The 10,232-nt window shown below is 47.0% G+C and overlaps 1 protein-coding gene across 3 annotated transcripts in view; it reads right to left on the bottom strand.

Annotated features, from left to right (window-relative positions):
• Window positions 1-7,268, bottom strand: part of Tcp10l2 (t-complex 10 like 2) — a 23,263-nt gene extending 15,995 nt beyond the window's left edge. Inside the window, exons 1-7 of one of the 3 annotated variants that reach the window (XM_031353568.1) lie at window positions 7,158-7,262; window positions 6,389-6,515; window positions 6,186-6,263; window positions 5,922-6,073; window positions 5,092-5,307; window positions 1,625-1,783; window positions 534-633 (exon numbers count right to left, since the gene is read on the bottom strand). In XM_031353568.1, coding sequence (XP_031209428.1) covers window positions 534-633; window positions 1,625-1,783; window positions 5,092-5,307; window positions 5,922-6,073; window positions 6,186-6,261 — 703 coding nt within the window. In that variant the 5' untranslated portion in view covers window positions 6,262-6,263; window positions 6,389-6,515; window positions 7,158-7,262. Of the gene's footprint in view, window positions 1-533; window positions 634-1,624; window positions 1,784-5,091; window positions 5,308-5,921; window positions 6,074-6,185; window positions 6,264-6,300; window positions 6,516-7,157 lie in introns of all 3 variants that reach the window. The other 2 variants (XM_031353570.1, XM_031353569.1) reach the window with 2 other exon arrangements.
• Window positions 7,269-10,232: the final 2,964 nt, after the last annotated feature.

Here is a 10,232-nt window from a genome sequence, read left to right as displayed (position 1 = left end):
AGAGAGAGAGAGAAGTGGGGAGATAGGAGTCAGGCTACAGGTGGGTGAGAGTTCTCTCTGCCCACAGGGGGTGCAGCAGAGCCTAGCTGCTCTGTGCAAAGGCTCCTTGGCAGAGGTTATGCACACACATCTAGGGGCAGGCCCAAGAGCACAGCGTGCATGACAGCCACCTCTGGCAGCATTCTTCCTACTGGTGTGGGGTGCTCAGATCCTGAAGGTGGGACCCACAAGGGACAGGAGAGGCTGTATACCTGGATGGACAACTTGAGCTCAGAGGGAGGTCAGGCAAGTGCTCGGGAGGGACGTGTGCCACAGGTGGGTAATGTCACTGGCTAGGGCTGAGAGGATGGCCCCAAGGGAAGTCAGTCTGGGCTCAGCAATGGTGTTGGGAGAGGTTACTAAGACAGACGGAGGAGCTCAAGTCGGAATCAGAAACTGGCCGGAACCCAGGGAGTTCTTACGGCCTCACCCACATGTCACATCCCAGATCTCCATCCAGCAGGGACTGGACTCCCGCTCCCCTCTCTTCTCACCAGCCAGTGACTCTGTGTCCAGGAATGTGCTGTCAGAAAGTAGCTCTGGCGACCTCCTGCCGAAGCCTCTCTGCAGATATTTGGAAGACATGCGTATAACCTGGGTACAGACAGAGTTACAAAACCAGCATGTCATTTCCTCCTTCCAGCAATGCCACCAGCCCAGTGACCAGGTGCTGTGCACAGCCATGTCAGCACTCAGATGCCTAAAACACGTCTCAGGCTCTACCAAGAGCACTGGGCTCTGCTCCCTGAAGTCTGTCCATGGATGCAATGTAGATAATCCCCACCCATACACTAGGTTCACAACACCAAAAGTGACCCCTGCTATTCTAGTCTTGCTTTGGCAGTGAAGGCACATCTGCAGACAGTTTTCTAATCTATAGAAACATAGTCATGTTTAACAAGTTCCTGAGTCCATTTTGAGTAACAAAGTTGAGTGTTCTTACCAGGCTTCATTCCACTGGGATAAAGCAGGATGTGTTCCTTGGGGTGAGATGAGGAGGTAGGGAGAGGGAAGAGCTTTCTGCTCTAGCGTGAGGACTAGGACCAGGATGCATAGAACCCACAAAAGAACAGGTGGGGCAGCACACCTATAACCCCAGCACCCATAGAGCATAGGCAGGAGGATGCCTCAAGCTTGCTGGCCGGAGAGTAGAGTCAACCCGAGAAGGCCAGGGGTAGAGGGCCTGGGGGGACCTGCCCAGTGGTTAAAAGCTGCTGCTGCTATTTCAGAGGACCCCAGTTTGGTTCTCAGCACTTATGCTGGGTGACTCCCAATCAGTTGTAACTCTACCTCAAGGGGATCTAGCACAACCTCTTCTGGCCTCCATAGGCACACACATGGGTAAAAACAATTTTTAAAAATGATGTGGAGACGGATACAGGAAGACAATACACACACACACACACACACACACACACACACACACACACACATACACTTAAAACACTTCCGAAATAAGGCAGAGACAGATAGATACTGGAACCCACACAGAGAGAGGGGAGAGAAAGGGAAGGATGGAGGGAGGGAGGGAGGCAGGGAGAGAGAGGGAGAGACAGAGACTAATAGTACAAGCTCCTAAGGTCACCTTTTCATCTAAAGATGTAAAAGACAGCCTTTCATCCAGGGAGTCTGTTCCTCCGGTGGCCATTGTACTTCCGTTTTGAGGACTTCCAGAAGGTTCATCCCTTTCATCCCACGATGTTGTCCTCTCGGAATCAATTCCCTCTATCTTTATGTACACTGGCTACACACAAACGTGGGGGGATTTGTGTTAACATCAGTAGTACCATCCCAAAGTATCAATTAACACACCAGGTTTGCTACCCCATGCTTTTCAGTCACCCAGGAGTGCGAGGGAGAAGCTGCTCTTGGTGTGCCCTCCTCCACAGTCTTAGTTCAGAACCGCTGCCCTCTGTAGATGGCAATACACAAAGGATTCGCAATCTGTCCGCTAGAGAAGGTTTGATACCATAGTGCTTAAAGGGCATAAAAACACGTTTAACAAATTTTAAAAACAAGTTTCTAGTCTTTGCCCTATTTTTAAAAATCACTCCCTTCATGCATACACACCTCTGCTAAGCAGCCTTGCTGCATTCAGATTACTGATTAAGCCTACTCTCTTCTGCTGTGATCCCTGAACTATCAGCAGAGCCACGGCACAGAGGAGGGCATGCAGAAAGGCCACATGAGCAAAGCACAGGCAAGCAGGGATGCCCCAGGGCAGGGGCTCCCAGGCTTAAAGGGCACAGTGAGGGAGAGACCCTTTTTAAACATCTCACCAATACTGGGATCTCTTAATAATGGCTTGAGTTAGGAGAGGTAGGACTGGATTCCATCCAGGCCAGTGAGACTTCTGTGACCCCTGAGTGTTTCCTTCTTCTTCCTGACCTCAGTTCCAAACCATCACAGGACCCCAAAGACTGAGACTAAACAACTCTAACCTTCCTGTCCTTACATGATGCAACTGCAGCTGAGCATGTAGGGAAATGGGAAGTATGCAAGTTAACAATGTTTATTTAAAGTTTTATATATATGTATATATATATATATATATATTATCTTTTGATTATATTCTTTCCTTCCCCCAAGTCCTCCCAGCTCCTCTTCACCTCCCTACCTGCACTACCTCATGTTTTATCTATCTGTCTATCTATCTATCCATCTATCTATCCATCTATCTATATATCATCTATCTATCTCAAAAGAAACAAAAAACAAATAAAAAATCAAAATAGATAAAAAGAAAAAACCAAGACAACCCCCCCAAAACCCAACCCTACCACCCACCACCCACCACACGCACACATACACACACACAAACACACACACATACACACACACATACATACACACACATACACACACACACCCCAAAAAGAAAAACAACAATAACAACAAAAAAAAGCCCCCAAAACCTAAACAACCAAACAAGACATGGGATCTGTTTTGTATTGCTCAACTCAAAGGTCTTCCTTGGAGTGTGGCTAATACAATGCCCTCCCCACTCTTACCCTACCCCTACATTGAAGAACTTTTCTCTTTCTCAGGAGGTATCATTTGTAAATAGCTTTTCAGTTAAGGGGGCCCCGTGTGTCCCCTTCCACTTCTCAGTGCTGGAATTTTATTCAATTTGAACCTGTGCAGGCCTTGGTGTACTGTCTAGGTCTCTGTGAGTTTGTAATGTGTCAGCCCTGTTGTGTCTGGATGATGCTGTTTCTGTGGAGGTGTGAGGGGGAGGGGTTTGGGGAAGATAACCCATCTAGGACCAAGTGCCTCAAAGTCTCTCTCTACACACTGTCCACTCTTGCTTTTCTGTGCTAATTATCATCAATGCAAGAAGGAACGCCACTGGTGAGGGCCAAGCTGACACTGATCTATGGATATAACGATGTTATTAAGACTCATTTTATTGATATGTTCCTTTAGCAGAATAATTCTATTTGGTTTTCTCCTTGGCTCATGACCTATCTAGTCTTTGTTTCTTGGCCAATTTAGGTATGGGTTCTATCTCCTGGAGTGGTCCTTAAATTTAATAATTAAATTCAATGAATTAAATTCAATAAAGAAGTGCCTGGTTACTCCCATAATATTTATGCCATGATTGCACCAATATATCTTGTAGGCAGGTCTCTATTTTGGGTAAATGGGTTTGTAATGGGTGCTATTGACGATTACCTTTCTCTTCTGGCAGCATGCAGAGTGCCTCATAGCACCATGAACACTAGTCAGTAGGGTTGAAGCTTCTAGTGGCTAACAGCTTGACTTCTCCATTTCAGTGAGGAAACTGTCTCTTCAGAAATTAGAGCCTTACAAATCAGTTTGTGGAGAGCAACCAATAGTCTTAGCTATAGCCTGTTATGGTTAGGGAGTTTCATGGGACCCCTCTGGCTAATGAGTCAACAATCCATTCCTGGCATTGGAGGATTTATTTGGTGGGATAAGATGTTTAGTTGGGGTATTATCGTCCCCATTATATGGTGTATCCATTTAAATTCCTTCCATGTGTGTGTGTGTGTGTGTGTGCACGCGCGCGTGTGTGTGTGTGTGTGAGTGTGTGTGAGTGTGTGTGTGTGAGTGTGTGTGTGTGTGTGTGTGTGTGTGTGTGAGTGTGTGGGAGAGAGAAAGATATAGAGAGAGAAAGGGAGGAGAGGGGAAAGGAAGGGGGAGAGGAGGAGAGGGGGAGGGGAATGGGAAGGGAAAGGGGACAAGGAGGGAGAACAACCCAAGATATAGGACTTCCTTCTTCGGAGGCTATCTATAAGTGTGGGTGAGTATTTTAAGTTACACACTTTCCCCTGAGGAAGGAGGGCAGTGTGAACCTTCAACCCCATGTCTCCAATGCTGACTTACAACTTCACACACACGTGTACCCATGGCTGACCTTCTGACGTCATTCCTAGAACCACTTTTGGCTACAACATCCCTGCATAACTGTAAAAGTGTGGCATTCACAGCTTTGCTCTCTGTTGTTTCTGCTGTTGTTCAAAGGTGTGTGTCTGTAGTGCAGATGCTGTTCCTACCCGCAGTCACGTGAGGAGCGGTATCATGTACCATCAGTGAGCATTTAAGAACTCGCCAAGCGATTACCACACATAGAGGAGAGCCTGACATCTGAAGATTTGGAGTGATATTTACCCACTTAGCTTGTGCAAGGGGTAGTGGAAACATGATAGCAAAGGCTATGTAAAGCCTCTTACCAGGACCCTCTCAGCTTCTACCAGTGAGAGCAGCCAGCTCCCAGCCACTCAGTTACAGGATTGGCTCTAAGTCTTACTTCCCCCTGTGCCTGGGTGGAGTTAATGACAGGATCCAGTCCGTTGGCTAAGGTAAAGTAGGAACCTGGAGTCCTGAGGTGGCCTGGTGCGCAGCTGTTCCATCAGAGCTCATAAGTATCCCTTGGGCTCCCAGGAAGGCTCCCAGGAATACTGACTGAGTCAGGATTTACTGACAGTTCTTTGTGATTTGTAATCGACAGACAGTTAAGCCTTCACTGGCTACCCAGTGGAGACAGTGTGCCTGCCTGGGAGGGTGGATGCATAAAGTCTGCTGTACCAGAGTGTTGCTTTTCCTTGCCGGAGTTGGCGAGCCATTAGAGGTTTTGGTGGCCTCCACCTTCTGCTTCTTCAAGGTCTTTAGTTCTGCACGGATCTCCTGGTTCTCCTTTATCAGAGCATCTATCTGGCTTTGGAGGTCTTTGTGAGCTACACACCACCAAGATGACTGTCTGGTGAGCTCTGTCCCAAGGTCACAGATCTGCTTCTGCAGCCCCTGGGGTAGGAAGAGTGACGGGCACTTACCAGGCAACCTGAAGGAGTGTCTCACACACACACACACACACACACACACACACACACACACACACACACGCCAAACAGCCTTGTTCTGAGAACAAATGGGATCAGATCCTAAGCAAGGTTATAGTACAGCCTCCCATGGGACAAGGATCTGGATGTGTGTGTGTGTGTGTGTGTGTGTGTGTGTGTGTGTGTGTGTCCATGTATGTGTTAATAGAAAGAGATATTTTACAGGCAGATATTTTACAGGGGGCACCTGACAAGGATCAGAGAATTTGCTGGCATGATTTAAGAAATATAAATGTCCTGATATTTTGGCCCATTTTCAGAAGCCCAGAGCCTTCTCCTGAACTAGAAGAAGCCAGTGTGTGTGTGTGTTCAGTGTTCTCAGCTCTGCACCTCTGCACCTGTCACTCAGAGGCATCACAGAGGTGGAGTCAGAGCTTGTCCCAGGAGAGTAAGCTCACACTGAGATGACACTCAGGGGCAACCAGAGTTGTAGAAATGAAGGGCAGAAGCAGAGGCAGAAGAGTTCTACCCCGTTGAGTTCCTCGTTCGAGGGGCACGATGCTTCTTGGTCTGGCTTACCACAACCTCTTGAAGCTTGCTGCTCTCCCCAGGGACCTGGACTGTGGTCTCCATCTTCTTCTTCTCATGGTTGGACCCTCCTCCTTGACTCAGATCCTCTAACATGGCTTGTCTCTGCTGACTCTTTAGCCTCAAGGTGACCAGTAAGCATTCTGGTTGTAAAGGAGAAGGCTCATGAGAGTTTCTTAGTGCATCGCACCTCTGCCCCTCTGATTATTATCCAGTGGCCTTCCCGTCCTCCCACTTAGAATGGAGAATGCCCACCATGCTCCACTAAGTCCTGCCACCCTTCTGCCTGGGAAGAGTCTCCACCTGGAGCTGACCAAGAAAAGGTTCCCATGTCTGGAAATGGCAGAATGAAAAGGACCCAGTCACTTACAAGTGCTGTGTCCCCAGAGGAGGGTGGAAAACACTTGGGTTCAGAGAGTCAGCATGGTGCCTGATCCCATGAGTACTGCCAGCATTACCTTGAGGTGAGCAGGGTCTTGAGAGGGCACCCAGGAGGTCTTAGTCCTTCGTCAGACCTTTGCTTTGGAAGCCTTGGCTGCCTCTCATCAGGACAAACCCCTTGTCCCCAACCTACAACTCCATAACCTAAAAGGATGACACAGAAGCAGAGGTTTATGGGACCCGAGAGTTGGAGCCATGGGGGAAGAGCCCAGCCGAGTAGAGAAAAGAATCGAAGAGCAGCCTTCCACAGGAGAGCACAGGTACCCAGCATATGACATCAGCAACTAAATCAACCCCTCTACCACTATTAGAGTCCCACTGAGGCTAATTGGCACACCCTTACCAATGTAGGGAATGGTAGACAGTGGCAGGTTTTGGGGAGGGGGTGTGAGGATGGGTGAGTGGCAGGGATTTCCAGGCAAAGCACTGGGGAATGTCCTTACCCCAAATCACAAATATAACAACACATTTTCTGTTTCTACACATAAATACTTGTATTCATAAACCTAGGCTGTATATAAACAAGAATGAGAAGCTTAGTCACAGTAATAGGGGATCTGACTGGAGACTCTGATCTACTCAGAGACAAAGGCATCTATAGCAGGGCTAGCTAGTTCGTAACCAGTGCACCTTCCTCTGGCCCCAGGCTCCATGGTTTTCTGGAGGGGTAGACTGGCATCTGTGGCTTCTCAGAAGAGGGACTCTCTTCCCAAGCATTGGGTCCTGAGCCCTTCTCACAGGGAGTACCCTCCCTCTGCACCCCCCAGCCAGTCTGGGTCACTTCACCTAGCCTACGATGGTGACTTCTACCAGGACATTCCTCATCTAGGCCATATCCCAACAGCTCTCTGTGCCCTCTAGACAGCTAGCTTAAGAACTCCCGGAAACCTGTCCATTCTAAACCGACTCTCTGTCTTAAAGGGCCATGCCATCTCACGCAGTCTCGGGGTTTTATAAGGTTATAAGATCTTATTATTACCAAAATACCCATGATTCAGCTAGAGTAAGCTCATGTCCATCCACAGAGAGAACTGGAAAGAGCTAGATTCTCTACTCAGTTGACAACAGAGTAAGTTGCAACAGAGTAAAAACCCAATTTTCTCAGCATACGTTTCTGAAAAAAAAAAAAACTGTAAAAGTCCTTTAGGGTGAAATCAAACTACTCATAGATGTTCACAAGGAGAATATAATCTCTATGAGGTTAAACAAGATATAAGGCAAAATTTCATGAGTCCACAAAAATGCTCTTTCTTAGTCAGGATTTTGATTGCTGCACAAACAAGAAGCAAGTTGGGGAGGAAAGTGTTTATTCAGCTTACACTTCCAAATTGCTATTCATCACCAAAGGAGGTCAGGACTGGAACTCAAGCAGATCAGGAAGCAATGCAAAGACCATGGAGGGATGTTCCTTACTGGCTTGCTTCCCCTGGCTTGCTCAGCTTGCTCTCTTATAGAACCCAGGACTACCAGCCCAGGGGTAGCACTACCCACAACGCCCACCCCCACTTGATCACTAATTGAGAAAATGCCCCACAGCTGGATCTCATGGAGGCACTTCCCCAACTGAAGCTCCCTTCTCTGTGATAACTCCAGCCTGTGTCAAGTTGACTCACAAAACTAGCCAGTACAATTGACCCCTTGTCAACTTGACACACAAATACATTACTATTAAGCCTCAACCTTACTTTCTTATTCATCCCCAAGATCTAAATAACTTTAAAAGTCCCATGGTCTTTACATATTAAAAGTTTAATCCCTTTAAAATATTCAAAATCTTTTAAAATTCAAGGTCTTTTAAAAATTCAAAGTCTCTTAACTGTGGGCTCCCACTAACTTGTCCATCTTGTTTTTGTGATTATGGGCAAGGATGAGAAATAGAAAGAGTCAGTGTACAGCTGAAAGCCTCGGCCATCACTTCTTACCCTTGGCAAAGTATATGGAGTGGTTAAATATTTAAAGGCAAACAGAGGGAACATTTTTCACAAGAGTGTGTCATTCCCTACCTGGGAACCCTTGGCCTTGGACATAGAGGGTTCTAGCTGTGTTGGAATTGACAGTGCTACTTCTGGGAGGCCTTGAACATCTTCTCCTTCTTTTTCTATCAAAGACTTGGACCAGTCCTTGTTAGCTAGGAGAAGCCAGGTGCCCAAGACTTCGATTGTATCCATTGGACGATAAGACATCCACCACCTGGCTGTGGTCAGAGGTGCTCCCGCCTGGAAAGGAATACCTAACAAGACTCCATGTGCATATGTCCCCAGAGCTGGATAGAGTGCAGCTTCAGAAGCCCAAAGAGGCTGGGTGGAGAGTGTCCACAAGCAGGGACAACTCTAAAAAAGAGCTAAACTGCCTTGCTTCCTGTCCGTTTTCTGTTGGAGTCTGCAGTGGTGTCAGTCAGCCTGAACCTGCTTGGGACATCAGTGTTGGATGGACTGTGGCATGGGGTCAGCAGAAAGCAATGATGTGTTGAGTGAGGGATACCGTGAGTGCCTTTGCTATCCGCCCTTGGCTGCTCACACTCTTCCATCCGTAGGGGAGGTGACAGCATACCACTCACTCACCTTCTGAGAGCAGAAGTCCATTCCTGTGATGCCTGTTAACAAGGCAGTGGACATTCTCAGACAGAAAGGTGTTTACATGTGATCCCCGCAGACGGACAAGGACACTGAGGATTTCCCCTCCTAGTAGTCAAGCCCTTGCCTTATGTCTGAGTGTGAATCCTTAACTGTGTGTCTGTGAGATCTATGCCAAGGTGTGAATCTTTTTTTGTTGTTGTAGTTCCACTGTTTTTGTTTCTTTTTTTTTTCAGTATTTTTAATTAGATATTTTCTTTATTTACATTTATTTACATTTCAAACCTTTCCTGCTTTCCCCTCTGAAAACCTCCTATCCCCTTCCCACCCGCCCCTGCTCACAAACCCACCCACTCCCATTTCCTGGCCCTACATTCCCTTACACTGGGACATAGAGCCTTCACAGACATAGGCCTCTCCTCCCATTGATGACTGGTTAGGCCATCCTCTGCTACATATGCAGCTGGAGCCATGAGTCCCACTATGTGTACTCTTTGGTTGGTGGTTTAGTCCCTGGGAGCTCTGGGGTACTGGTTAGTTCATATTGTTGTTTGTCCTAAGGGGCTGCAAACCCCTTCAGCTCCTTGGGCCCTTTCTCTAGCTCCTCCACTGGGGATCTTGTGCTCAATTTAATGGTTGGCTGTGAGCATCCACTTCTGTGTTTGTCAGGCACTGGCAGAGCCTCTCAGAAGACAGCTATAACAGGCTTCCATCAGCAAACACTTGTTGGCATCCACGATAATGTCTAAGTTTGGTGACTGTATATGGGATGGATCCCCAGGTGGAGCAGTCTCTAGATGGTTATTCCTTCAGTCTCTGTTCCATACTTTGTCTCTGTAACTCCTTCCATGGGTATTTTGTTCCCCCTTCTAAGAAGGATTGAAGTATCCACACTTTGGTTTTCCTTCTTCTTGAGTTTCATGTGGTTTGTGGATTATATCTTGGATATTCCAAGCTTCTGGACTAATATCCACTTATCAGTGAGTGCATACCACATGTGTTCTTTTGTGATTGGGTTACCTCACTCAGGATGATATTTTCTAGTTCCATCCATTTGCCTATGAATTTTATGAATTCATTGTTTTTAATAGCTGAGTAGTACTCCATTGTGTAAATGTACCACATTTTCTGTATCCATTCCTCTGTTGGGGGGACATCTAGGTTCTTTCCAGCTTCTGGCTGTTATAAATAAGGATGCTATGAACATAGTGGAGCATATGTCCTTATTACATGTTGTAGCATCTTCTGGGTATATGCACAGGAGTGGTATAGCTGGGTCCTCAGGTAG

Source organism: Mastomys coucha, unplaced genomic scaffold (genome assembly GCF_008632895.1).
Source record: "Mastomys coucha isolate ucsf_1 unplaced genomic scaffold, UCSF_Mcou_1 pScaffold5, whole genome shotgun sequence".
In the NCBI taxonomy this organism is placed as follows: Eukaryota; Metazoa; Chordata; class Mammalia; order Rodentia; family Muridae; genus Mastomys; species Mastomys coucha.
Note: the sequence above shows the minus strand (reverse complement) of the source record. Positions and strands in the feature narration are given on the sequence as shown.